General features: G+C 51.5%; 4 protein-coding genes and 1 non-coding gene across 5 annotated transcripts; 3 read left to right on the top strand and 2 right to left on the bottom strand.

Moving 5' to 3' along the window:
- Positions 1 to 1,240: 1,240 nt before the first annotated feature.
- On the top strand, positions 1,241 to 3,244 carry P168DRAFT_283699 (PPN1 endopolyphosphatase family protein; the record flags this gene model as incomplete). Its single annotated transcript, XM_024836075.1, has 3 exons — positions 1,241 to 1,393; positions 1,442 to 1,528; positions 1,577 to 3,244. The coding sequence occupies 3 exons, from the start codon at positions 1,241 to 1,243 to the stop codon at positions 3,242 to 3,244; spliced, it is 1,908 nt and encodes a 635-aa protein (XP_024690516.1).
- A 478-nt stretch (positions 3,245 to 3,722) lies between these two features.
- Positions 3,723 to 3,830, bottom strand: P168DRAFT_t134. The gene has a single exon. It is a non-coding gene; the product is annotated as a tRNA-Arg (tRNA).
- Positions 3,831 to 4,733: 903 nt separating this feature from the next.
- On the top strand, positions 4,734 to 5,738 carry P168DRAFT_333201 (uncharacterized protein; the record flags this gene model as incomplete). Its single annotated transcript, XM_024841673.1, has 3 exons — positions 4,734 to 5,120; positions 5,157 to 5,419; positions 5,484 to 5,738. The coding sequence occupies exons 1-3, from the start codon at positions 4,751 to 4,753 to the stop codon at positions 5,736 to 5,738; spliced, it is 888 nt and encodes a 295-aa protein (XP_024690515.1). The 5' UTR covers positions 4,734 to 4,750.
- An 865-nt stretch (positions 5,739 to 6,603) lies between these two features.
- On the top strand, positions 6,604 to 9,633 carry P168DRAFT_328921 (putative MFS monosaccharide transporter; the record flags this gene model as incomplete). The annotated part of the gene is made up of 5 exons (XM_024841400.1): positions 6,604 to 6,747; positions 6,797 to 6,928; positions 6,977 to 7,445; positions 7,495 to 8,737; positions 8,795 to 9,633. 5 exons carry the CDS (start codon positions 6,604 to 6,606, stop codon positions 9,480 to 9,482), a joined length of 2,676 nt encoding a protein of 891 aa, XP_024690514.1. The 3' UTR covers positions 9,483 to 9,633.
- A 2,090-nt stretch (positions 9,634 to 11,723) lies between these two features.
- Positions 11,724 to 12,307, bottom strand: P168DRAFT_320490 (uncharacterized protein; the record flags this gene model as incomplete). The annotated part of the gene is made up of 2 exons (XM_024840369.1): positions 11,724 to 12,026; positions 12,062 to 12,307. 2 exons carry the CDS (start codon positions 12,305 to 12,307, stop codon positions 11,724 to 11,726), a joined length of 549 nt encoding a protein of 182 aa, XP_024690513.1.
- Positions 12,308 to 12,661: the final 354 nt, after the last annotated feature.

Raw genomic sequence — 12,661 nt, 5'->3', positions numbered from 1 at the left:
AGATTTATCTACTATTGCCCCTGATCCTGGTTAAGATCGACGGGATTCCTTGCAGAATACTGCGAGATGTACCTGCCATACACGTGACGGATCCGCGCCCGATCATCGGAACGTGGTTGCTGCCTTGTTTTTGCCTCGGGTTTGTCTACCCTTTGGCCTCTGTTTGGTGCTTTCTTTACTCTTCATCCACTTTTTCCATGGTGATAATGCTACTCAGCTTATTCCATGGGTATGATCCTACTCACCTTGCTACAAGAGTATGTTTCTACCCATATTACTTGTTCAGGATGCTTCTACTCAACTTACTTCACAGTATGCTTTACTTACTCCCTATCCAGGAACATGCCCAAACACAGAAGACAAGAAGACACAATGTACTTCAATCAAGCGTATTCCCATCAGGAACACGAACAATCAACAAATAAGAACGCAGGAACAAGGAAGAAAAATGATCAACAACCAATCATCCACAAGTGAAACACCCACGCGGTCTTAGCGAATCGAACCGTTGTGAAGATCGACATCCTCGGCCTCGGAACTTTGCTTGGCCCCCCCTTTACCCCCTCGACGATCTCTTCCCCAGTCTTTCTGCCTACCTGGCAAGCTAACCTGCAAGACTTTTTTTCTTTTTTCTTGCACGATGCCAGGTCGGCCCGCTATTCTCGTTTGCCGGGCCCGTTTACTGGTTGGTCGGTTATTCGGGCTGCTCGTTTAGTTTTTTAGGGGTGGTGATCGGCGGCGCTTTTTGCTCTGTCTGCGGAGAGAACCGCCTGTCGACTCGCTTCTATGCTTGGCTTGTTGTTTGCTGGTGCTGGTGCTGGTGCTGGACACTGGCTGTGGGAGTGGGCATGGACAGTGGACAATGGACAGGGAGAGAGTGTCAAGTCCACGATGCAACGCAACCTCAGCTGCTTAATTTATAACCATGCAAAGCTGGCCCATCATATGGCGCTCTGCAGACATCTCATCTACCCTGCGGATGGGTTCCGGCGCTCATCCGGGAGGGGACTAATTGCTAATTAATATAAACAAAAAAAGAAACACCCCATGACAGTTCCACCCCCGCCCGTCGGTCGCCGTGAGCTGCAAGTGGATTCGACTAGTCTGATACTGTCCATTCCCCCCCGTCTTTATAAAAGGTAAACGGTCCCCGGTTCCCGACTATGCGGTGTCTGTCAGTGCAATCTCTCTCCGGTGTCCCTCCTTTCCTTTCGCGACCTAGTATCGCGACGATCGACTCATGAAGTCCACCTTTTTTGTGGCCGCTTTGGCCGCTGTCGTTCAGGCAGAGTCCTCTGTCGTCCAGGCAGAGTCCAATGAGACTGAGAAGCCCAATTGGGCTGAGAAGATCTGGAATGATGCCACGGCTGCCATCACCTGTGCGGCTTGTGAGGTTGGTAGTCTGGTCCCCTTGGGCAGGGAAACGGGCTAATTTGTGTAGGGACTTTTAGGGACGCTCAAGGGGGCGGCCGGTCTGGGACAGCATGCTTTGGAGAATATCCTGGCCGATGTGTGCAAACTCGCAAAGGTAGGTGATTTGACCCTCGACAGTTGGACGGCTACTAATAGATTGCAGATCGAAGATGACGATGTCTGCGAGGGCATCATTGCGGAACAAGGCACCTCGGCTTACTACGTCCTTACCCACCTCGACGTCGGCTCGCACACCTCCAAGACCTTCTGCGCCAGCATCACCAGCCTCTGTGAATACCCCGACATCCGGCCCTACAACCTCACCCTCCCCCCGCGTCGACCGGGTACCAAGCGTCCGGAGCCGAGCGGACAGAAGCCCATCCGGGTCGCCCATATCAGTGACACACACGTCGATCAGCACTACGAGGTTGGCGCCAACTACTTCTGCTCGAAGCCCATCTGCTGCCGCAGCTGGGACCCCGAGGTGGACGCCCCCGGCAACACGTCGTACCCGGCCGGCCCCTGGGGCAACGAGCAGTGCGACCCGCCCCTGCGCCTGGAAGACAGCATGGTGAAGGCGATCGCCGCTCTCGACCCCGACCTGACGCTCTACACGGGCGACATCCCCGCCCACGACGTCTGGCAGGCGAACCAGACCGAAGTCCTCCTCAACTTCGAGTCCACCTACGACAACCTCGGCAAGCTAGGCCTCGTCTACGGCGCCCTGGGCAACCACGACACGGCCCCAATCAACGCGTTCCCCTTCGGCAAGGTGCCCAAGTCGCACGCGCCCCAATGGGCCTACGACGCGATCGAGCGCGAATGGAGCGAACTCGTCCAAAACGGCGGCGACGCCTCCGACTTCGCCTCCTCCTACCACGAGGGCTCCTACGCCGTCAACTCCCAGGGCGGCAAGCTGCGCATCATCTCCTACAACAGCATCTACTACTACAAGTACGACTTCTACGCCTTCCAGGAGCCCATGGAGCACGACCCCAACCACCAGTTCGCCTGGCTCATCAAGGAGCTCGACGCCGCCGAAAAGGCCGGCCAGCGCGTCTGGCTCATCTCGCACATCCCCTCCGGCCACAACGACATGCTCCACGACTACTCGCACTCCCTCGACCTCATCGTCAACCGCTACGCCGCGACCATCGCCGCCCTCTTCTTCGGCCACACCCACACGGACCTCTTCCAAGTCTCCTACACAAACTACACCACCCGCTCCGCAGACACCGCCTCCGCCATCGGCTACGTCGCCGGCTCCATGACCCCCGACGCAGGAAGCCCCACCTTCCGCATCTACGACGTCGACCCATCCACCTTCGCCGTCCTCGACTACACAGTCTACACAGCCAACATCAACAGCACAAACAGCACCGACCACGAACCCGCCTGGACCAAGTACTACTCCGCAAAGGAAGCCTACGGCGCCCAGCTCTCGCCCCCCGTGACCGACCCCAAAGCAGAACTCACCCCAGCCTTCTGGCACCACGTCACCGAGCGCTTCGAGTCCGACGCCGCGCTCTTCCAGAAGTGGTGGGCCCGCACGACCCGCGACTACAACGTCACCGAGTGCGTCGACTCCTGCCAGGAGGAGCAGATCTGTGCCCTCCGTGGCGGCGACGCCCAGTTCAACTGTGCCTCGAAGCCCGCGCTGAGTCTGCCGAAGCGCGATGGTGCTGTTGTGCAGGTTGCTGCCAAGCCGCCTCGCCCGGTGTGTGAGGATGGTGGTCTCCCGCGTGTGTTGAGCATGCTGGTGCGGAAGACGGGCGGTGCTGGTCAGCTGGATCAGCTGTTGCAGGAGAAGGCCGCTGCTTATAAGGCTTGATTTGAATATAGGGGGGTGTATATAGTGAAGATATAATAGTGTGAAGTACATAATATAGTGAAGACATCATATAGTGAAGTACATACGAGTTGTTGTAATCTATTTTCTAATTACTTTTTGCTTTTTACTATGTTGGGATAGAGATTGATCTTCTACTGGATTGATCGTCTATGGGTTGTGTATACCATCTGTAGATAGCTAGTACTATTGTCCTTAGCCCTCAGACAAACAAACATATATATCCATAGTGAAAACGAAAATAAACATACAAATAAACCAACAAAAAAAAAAAAAAAAAAAAAAAACCCCTCAACCTACCACTATTTACTTACCAAATAGTCTGTTAGTAACTTAAGATTCAATAAAAAAAAAAAGAATAATCAACTAAGAACAAAGAAAGAAAAAAAAAAAGAGAGAGAGAGGATGAAACTCATTTTCCAAACCTAGGTAGGGAGGAGTTGAAAAAAAACAAAAAGATTGAGTGAGATGGGGCTCGAACCCACAACCTTTGGTGTAATTGTTATGAACAATTATTTGATGTAATCGTAAACCGAAAACCAACGCGCTGCCATTGCGCCACCCACCCGGATTATATATTTCTGATAGGTTTTGTTATTCTTATGGTGGGTTCACTTATTTTTTTGTATGGGACCACTACATGAGTACCAGAGGGTTAACCATATTATTATGTACACTGTACTTGGTTATTGTTTGGTGTATACTGAGGTAAATTATTTAACGATTTTCTGGATCTTACATGCAGTGTTACTATTATATTACATTGTTTAATGCTATTCTTCTGCTCTTTGTATGAGTACGTACGATTAGGAAAGACTACTAAATGATTCGGACCTGCGTTTAGAACTAGGTTGATCCTGGATTGCCGCGTTTATTGACTCGATAGTAACATCAATATTGCTATATCATATAGATACTTTTAATGTCTGTCAATCAATTGGGCTTGGACTGCCAGCAATAAGTACCCAACTAGGGGTTAAGTTGTACAGTCACAAGCTATGGGTGCTTATATATAACTGAGGCTGCTGCGCCGCTGAGAAGGTGAAAGAACTATGCAGATAACCTGCGCGCCCATAATTCGAGATACGGTTTGGATTGTACAAATTCCAGGAAATTCCACATGGAGTATGCGAGATATTGCCGCTGTTGGAATCATGTTCACAAAATAGTTGATGGGAATTGAGGTGGGGTCGAGTCAACCATCTAGTTTACATTCTAAGCGCTTAAGTTCATCCCATCCCAAAACAACTTCCAAGCGCTATGTCGATCTCACGACAGGACTTATTCGAGGCGCTGTTGGGCTTCCAAATGTGCTCGATGGCCAATGGACAACTCTGATGTTCTGACCGCGCCCCTCTCACTGTGCCGCAAATACCAGCCTTGTCTTAAGCGCCAGGGCCTCTGTGGTATATAATATTATCTATTGCAGGCGCAATCCTCCTGCAGTTGAAATCGAAATTATCCTAGATATTTCCGGCTACCAACACAATGGAAAACAGCATTCTACCATTCTCGAAGTCCGAGTCGAGTTTCTCATCCACATCTCTACCCCAGTCAAACCCATCCACAACCGACATTCAGGCCCAACCATGGAAGTATCTCGGGTACAGGGCATTCTGCGAGTGGTCCGCATCTGACAACGACCTTTTCGTGCTCCGTCGCTTCACAGCCCTCAACACCCGGGTGATCCTGAAGATGCAGGACGAGATCGTGCAGCTGGAGGAGGAACTCACGGAGATCGACGACCAGAATGCCCAGGTGCATATACCGCCTGTGAACAACGGCTCGTTCAGAAACGAAGTCGTCCGAAGACGGGAAGAGATAATCGAGGAAGCTAGACTGAAGCTGAGAGAGTACAGTAGGCATTGATTGGGCTTGTTTCCCCTGGGGCAAGCGAATACTGAGTTTCTCGCATATTCCCACGTCTTGAAATACTCGAAGCTACGAGCGCGTCCCACGGCGGAATCGCACGAGAGGAAGAATGTTAAGAATTGGCTGTTTCATCGGTATCAGGGGGCTATATTCCCTGCTGAGGCGGACTATGTCACGCACACGGATGATTTGATTCGCGTTGCGCACGAGTTCAAGACGCCGCAGCGGAAGACGCTAGAGAGGTTCAAGGTGATCATCCGTAGCAACATTGTCAAGATCCACCAAGTAAGCTATATCTATAACTCTTTTGACGTTTCTCCCCCAGAGGCTAACTAACTGAACCATCTAGAAAACTAGACCGCATAGCTATGACCCCGAAACCACCCATTACTATGATGGCCGTTTTCTGGAATGGCTCATTAATTTCGTCATTAGCTTTTTGGGGCTGATCATGCTCATTGCACCGCCGTGGTGGCTGCTTTTCGTCGAGAATCCGATGTATCGCCTCGGAATTATCACGGGGTTCATTACGTTCTTCCTGGCGCTGGTCTTTTCAATATCGGGGGCGCTACCGTTCGAATGTTTAGTAGCGACGGCTGGGTAGGTTTTTTTTATTGCATCCTTCGGCCAAAAGTGTGCTATAAACTGGTCCCTGCTAACATGATGTGAGATTAGATATGCGGCCGTGCTCATGGTGTTCATGCAGTTTGGAAGTAGCTCAATGTGAACCATATCTCGATGGTTCCGCCAAGCCATGGAGATCATGATTGCCATGATCGTCACAGGGAGCGAAATCCCGCAGGATGAAGTTGATAGGACTCAAGATGTACATGTATATACCCACAGTGGCTTTTTGGCTTGACGATTCATGTCTGTAAGCGTTTTATTGATTTCCTTCTGTTTCATGTTTGTCCACATACTTGGGTATGATACGAGGTACTCAGGATGCGCCCCACACCGTACAGTAGTCGGCAAACATTTGATGAGCTTCTCAAACATCGTTTGAAATATGATATGTCCGAAAGCCCTTGCAGATCATAGTGTGTAGGATGCTAAGTATATCTTGGACCTGTTCTACTCCATATCATTCTGAGAACCAAGAACGAACGATAAGCTTCTTACCTCAGCAGCCTCGGCATCTCCGCGTTCCCCGACTGACCGAATGGATCAGACCTCTCACCGTCATCCCTTGATCCGATCGCTCCTCTTCTCCCTCATTTCTCTGTTTAAACTCGATCCCTTGTTTGATGAGCCTCCAACCCCCAATTCCCACAACCCCCTGTCTGATCCTCTCATCCGTGAAGACGGTGTGATCATGGCTCACGGTCGTTCTCCAACCGTCTCCGCTGCTGGCTCTTCCGGGAAAACTATACCGAATTTCTCTCTCACTTGAAAGTGATCACTTGGGAACAAATGTCCCTGTAATTCGTTCAGTCCGGCTTCAGCGACCTCGCCGCCTGTCGCTCGTCATGGAGGACCGGCGCCCCGAGGTGCTGGTGGTCTCCATCGTCTTCTTCCTCATCGCCACCGTCTTCGTCGCCCTCCGCTTCGTCTCCAGGATCTATATCGTCCGCCGCCTGAGCCTCCATGACTATGTCATGCTATTGGCCTGGGTAGGTTAGTCTGTTGTCGTGCTCGATACGCGAAGCTCATTGGATATAGGTCATCGACTTCGGGTTCTCGTTCTCCTTGTTCTACGCAACTAGCAAAGGCCTGGGTCTGCATGATTTTGCGATCGATATCGAAGCCCGATCCAGTCTCAATCGCGCCAATTATGTCTTCACCGTGCTTTATGTGAGCGCCCTGGACCCGATCCGTCTGAACTCTCCCTAATGCCTGCAGAACCCCGCCCTCATGGCCGTCAAGACATCCATCCTCATCTTTTATCTCACCTTGACCCAAGGGGAGAAGGTCTTTCGCTGGGCCAACTACACCACACTCTTTGTTGTCAATGTCGCCGGGCTCGCCCTCACGCTGGTTAATGTCTTCCAATGCAATCCGGTCGGGGCCGCCTTTGTCTATCCGCGCCAGGATGACGCGGTCTGCACCGATATCTTGACCTTGTATCTTTCGTCCTCGCCCGTCAATATCATCACCGACCTCGCGATCCTCTTTATCCCCAACCCCATCATCACCAAGATGCGTCTCCCTCGGAAACAGAAGATCATCCTGGTGATCACGTTCAGCTTTGGCTTTTTCGTGGCCGTCGTCGATGTGATCCGCATCGCTTACTTGCAGAACGCTGCCACGTCACGCCGGATCGCCTTGAAAGACCTCCACTTGCAATACAGCCAGGGCGATGACATTAATTGTAGGTGGACGATCCAATAGTCAGTGTTGCCGTTTTCTGACCCATCTAGGGTACGCGTCTCTGTCATTCATGTGGTCAGTCGTTGAGGTCAACGTGTCCGTGATGTGCGCCTGTGTACCGAGTCTCAAGCCGTTGGTCGCTCGCCTCGTTCCCAAACTGATCAAGGACTCGGATTCAAGCTCCGATGGCACCCTCGACATAGCCCAGATGCCGGAGCTGGAGCTGCAGGAGACGGCCGAAATGCCCCTCTCCCCGACATGCCTGTCTCCCATCGCGGAGTGTTCGCCAACAGAGACCAACCCCCGTAAACCATCCCGGTCGATGAGTCGTGGCAGTGTCAGTTTCCCAGCCCCCGGTGCCGTTCCGATGGACATGCGCGAGTTCTTGATGGCCCCCGATTCGGCTCCGCCGCAGGACCCGGAGTCCAACACCATCTTTACCACCGCCTCGTATCAGCAGACCATCACCTTCTTCGACTTTGTCAACATGAAGACCCCCACGAGCATGCTCAAACTGAGCAATAAGGAGTCCATCGCGCCCATCGCCCTGACCACGATCTTGTTCTTTCTGTGGGGCTTCGCCTACGGTTTGTTGGACATTCTCAACGCACAGTTTCAAGACATCGTGCGGCTGGACACGTGGCGGTCCCTCGGCCTTCACGCTGTCTACTTTGGTGGCTACGTGATCGGTCCGCCCTTCATCGGCCGTTTGATACTCAAGCGATGGGGGTTCAAAGCGACGTTCATCACCGGCCTGTGCATCTACGCCTGCGGGACCTTGATCTTCTGGCCGTCGGCGGTCCTGGCCTCGTATTCGGCCTTCATCGTGTCCAATTTCATCGTGGGCCTGGGCCTTGCCGTTTTGGAGACGGCCGCCAATCCGTTCATTGCGCTATGCGGGCCGCTGGAGAACTCAGAGATCCGGTTGAACATCTCGCAAGGCATCCAGGCGATCGGAAGTGTCGTGTCGCCGCTGCTGGCCAAGGAGGTGCTGTTCCGCCAGGTGACCGACGTGTCGGCTCTCGTCGACGTGCAGTGGACGTACCTCGGGATCGCTCTCTTCGATGTCCTCTTGGCCGTCGCCTTTTACTATCTGCCAATCCCCGAAGCGTCTGACGAGGACCTGAAAGAACTGGCCAACCGCCGTCGAGACGACAATATGACCAAAGTCGCGGGCATCCCGGTGGTCTGGGTTACACTCGCCTTGGGCGTAAGCTCCCAATTCTTCTACGTGGCGGGACAAGAAGTCCTCTCGCAAGGATTCGAGTCTTTCGTCACGAGCGTGCATCCCAAGTATGCATCTCCCTTCCTCCTGGCCTTACCACCGTCTGAATGCTAATCCTTCACTAGATCCAAACTGGACCCATTCCAATACTTAACAATCGGCCACGCATTATTTGCCGTAGGCCGCTTCCTAGCCGCCTTCATGCAGTGGTTCCTAAAACCCCGATGGATCCTCCTTCTATCCTACCTCGGCATGATCGTCTTCGCCGTGCTATGCATGAAAACAACCGGAGCAGCAGCAATGGCAATGGTCCTACTAGTCTACACCTTCGAGAGCGGCGCATTCAGCATCATCTTCGCCATCTCGCTCCGCGGCACAGGCCAACACACAAAGACAGCCGCATCGCTCCTAACCATGGCTGTCGGCAGCGGTGCACCCTTCCCATTCGCACAGCGCGCCGCCCAACTCACCGGCGGACCACCCTTCTCCTTTAGCGTGCTCGTCGCGCTATTCAGCGCAGGCGCCATCTTCCCCCTGTATCTGAATCTCGTCCCCGCCGCCAAAAAGCAGGTAGATCCCGTCCCCGACGAACACCTCCGCCACCCCCGTCGCCGCAGCCGCGTCCGACCGAACGTTGTGCCGCGCGAGAAGGAAAACCCTGCCGTGGGAGGCGTGTTCGCCCGTCGTCGTAGCGTGCTTACGGACCCGCTTCCGAACGTCGAACTCGCTCAGCAGGCCCCGGAGGAGTCCAATGTGCGGCGGGGGTCGGCGCAGGGCGGGATCATGCATGATTTAGCGCCGTGGCCTGAATAGTTTCATCTATGCTTCTTTCGTTTGTCTGTTTCTGGCGTTCTGTACATGATACCCCTGACTTTGGTCAATGAGTTCTGGTGTGCTGGTTGATAGATTGTGGATTGCTGGATTGGATGGAGTTGGCTGGCTTGGTTTTGTTTAGTTGATGGATAACGTTGCTGAAATATTGAGGTCTATAGATAGAGGGAGGACATACTACCTGGTAAAATACCAACTACGCTGCTAATATCTTGCCGAATCGGGAGGCGGAGGAAAGAAGCCTTCATGTAATTCGCAGTCGCTGGAGTTAAGCTTAAAAAAGGGTTAAGCTCTGAGTGTAAACTGCCAATAGTTAATCCCATAGTCATTACTAGACCAGATGGGTGTAACTATGTATTAAGGCCCATATTTCTAAGCACGGAATTATTTACTTTAAGTTTACGTGGGGATAGGTAGGAAGTAGAAATATAGTTACCTAGTTATAGTTATCCACATCGTACGATATTCCTATTTAGTTTATAATAAAGAATGGATCCTATTAATATAATATCTAAAGATAAAATAATGCATTATGTTATAACACTAAATAGGCAGTGATAGAGACCCAGATCGAATACACAGATATTACCGGACTGTGTACTACGATCCTCAGCATATCTCGACCCTCCCAGTCCAGGTGGGGAGTGGATGAGTGGGTGGCCCTGGTGGGTTGATGAGTGGAGAGTGTATCGTTTTGTACTGTGACGCGTGTGGACTGTAGACTACTCGGTATCTGGTTATAGTTACTAGCAGGAGGAGGAAATTCTCCGAGCCACGCTATACTTTTACTACTTAGTTACTACTTACTGCTTACTGGATTAGTGACTTCACTAGTAGCCCGTGTGGGCTATTTACTATGTGGATTGGGCGTGGAAGTTGAATTGGGTACTTAGTATACTTTCCGTTTACTATATGTAAGATATTAGACTACAATAGTAGGTACTAGGTATGGTAGAGTACAATATGCTTACCCCCTCGGCATCGAATATTATCCAAATTAGCAGCGTGTATCCCAGGGACTAACTAACTACTCTACCAGATAAAAGTAAAGGTAAGACTACTGCATAATGCAATACACCCGAGACTAAACCGATTAGCTTCCCATCTAACCTAACGTATAACTATCAACTTTGGAACCAATACATATACACCAATAGTTGCCACTCACCATCTATGGATGTACCACCAAATCAGTACCATACTATTCTGCCTACCTACTTACCATTAACGGCACCAGATCCGAATCGATCGATCGATCTAACATCTGAACTCGATTGCATCCACCCAATCCATACTCTTCTCAACCAAGGGAGGAAACTCGTTCGCCCTCGTGTATCGCTGTATTCGGACTATTCGGACAAACCGGTGGGGTGTACTACCTACCTCCCACGTACGACCATAGTAGGTACAGTAGGTACTATAACTATTCTATTGGTCTCTAGGTACCAACAGTGACTACTAGTATCTAGATACTAACAATGACGACTATAGTATAACCTGTATATTAATTACACGATTACCATACTAAGATAGTATAATATAATATAACATAATATAACCAGGATACGGACCCAACTCCCTGGTTGGAAACTCTCCGGGATGGATCGCCCGGTTGGGTTCCCCTGTTGGGCGTTGGTTGGTGTACATCTTCCGTTGCGCGCGAGTCGCTCGGTGGTCCCCTCCCCTGGGTTCCCGTCCCCTGTTTGGTTTGATTTGGTTTGAGGTTATGTTTAGACTTTGTTGGTGGGATACTCCCATAAATAAGATGAATTAAATAAGAAATGATAAAATAATAAAATAGGGAAATTAAAAAGGGGAAAATACTTTTGAATACCATTGGTATTGTATTGCCGGGATCTTCTCGGCATTTGATAGAATGATGATCATGGGTTTCGCTTTTCTAGACCCCGATCTTTTTCTCCATTTATGCTTTTTTTTTTCTCCCTTTTTCTCGCGGATATTTGTCAATAAGGTAACTGCCATAAGTAAAGTACTGCATGAGATCAATTCTATCATTTATTCCATGATCGATGGCTCGTTCATGGTGAACGAAATAGTCGATGTCCAGAACTCCGCCTCCCTCGTGGAACGATATCAAGATATAGAGACCAAGCAAGATAGAACGACAAAGTAAGAAACGGACAAGATAGCAAGCAAAGCCTCCGATAACCCCAAACAAGAGCCCAAATGACAAAACAGAGAGAAAGAAAAGAAGAAGAAAGGTCAACCCCGTGAACTTCGAGGTCGCGATATCGAAGACGAATCCCGGAGCACGTCAGGCGCCCGCGGCCCAACCATCCAGTCCTCCATCGCCAGCCAGTCACTCCAGCTCCGCTCCGCGGCTTCGATCTCCGAGTCGAGCGGCCCTTGTAATGGGCGCAAAAATGGAATCGTCTCGAGCGGGGGGATATCGTAGTCTTTCTTGACGGCCGCCCAGCCGCCGCTTTTGGCCGCGAAGAGATAGTTGCGACGCTCCTGCTCGTGCAGGGGCCCGATGCCGGCGCCCCAGTCGTCCCCGAAGAACCCCTGCAGTACCCCGGGAAGTCCATGCCCGTGGCCACGAGGCGACGGAGGTAGGGGGTTAGCGAGACGGCGAGGGGGAGACTTGAGGGGTCGTCGGACGAGTTCTGCACGGGTTGCGGTTGGCGCTGGAATGGTAGTCGGATGTTGAGGAATGCGGAGAGCGCTTGCACGGAGGTGCTGTGCTGGGCGTGGTCGAGGAAGTACCGTTGGCAGATTTGGTAGCGCGGGTACCAGTCGAAGATGTCGAAGCTGTCGCCTGCGGCGCCTTGAGGGAGCCCTACCATTGCGGCTGGGTCAACGAATCGGTGGGTTGAGTCCATTGGGGGAGTCTGGGACCCGGACGAATCGCGTGGCCAGTCTACAGAGCGTCTGATCAATCGTAGTGTTAGTACACCACGGGAGACAGTTGATGGGCAGTATTGCATCGCCAATTGACCAACGTACTTGGAAAAAACACTCCGCCCTCGTTGGATCAAGAGAGAGACTCGGCGCCACGGAGACGAGTTCGGAGGCGAGGAATCGACACCGGGGAAACCTAGTCCTCTACCAGGGTGAGATTTGTTCACGGACATCTGCTAGGTGAAGCCCATCTATTGATAGACAAGAACCCTTCATGACAAATGTAAAAAGACGAGGTA

This window comes from Aspergillus campestris, assembly GCF_002847485.1.
Source record: "Aspergillus campestris IBT 28561 chromosome Unknown P168scaffold_10, whole genome shotgun sequence".
Classification (NCBI taxonomy): Eukaryota; Fungi; Ascomycota; class Eurotiomycetes; order Eurotiales; family Aspergillaceae; genus Aspergillus; species Aspergillus campestris.
The sequence above is the reverse complement of the archived record's forward strand: the minus strand, read 5'-3'. Positions and strand labels throughout refer to the sequence as shown.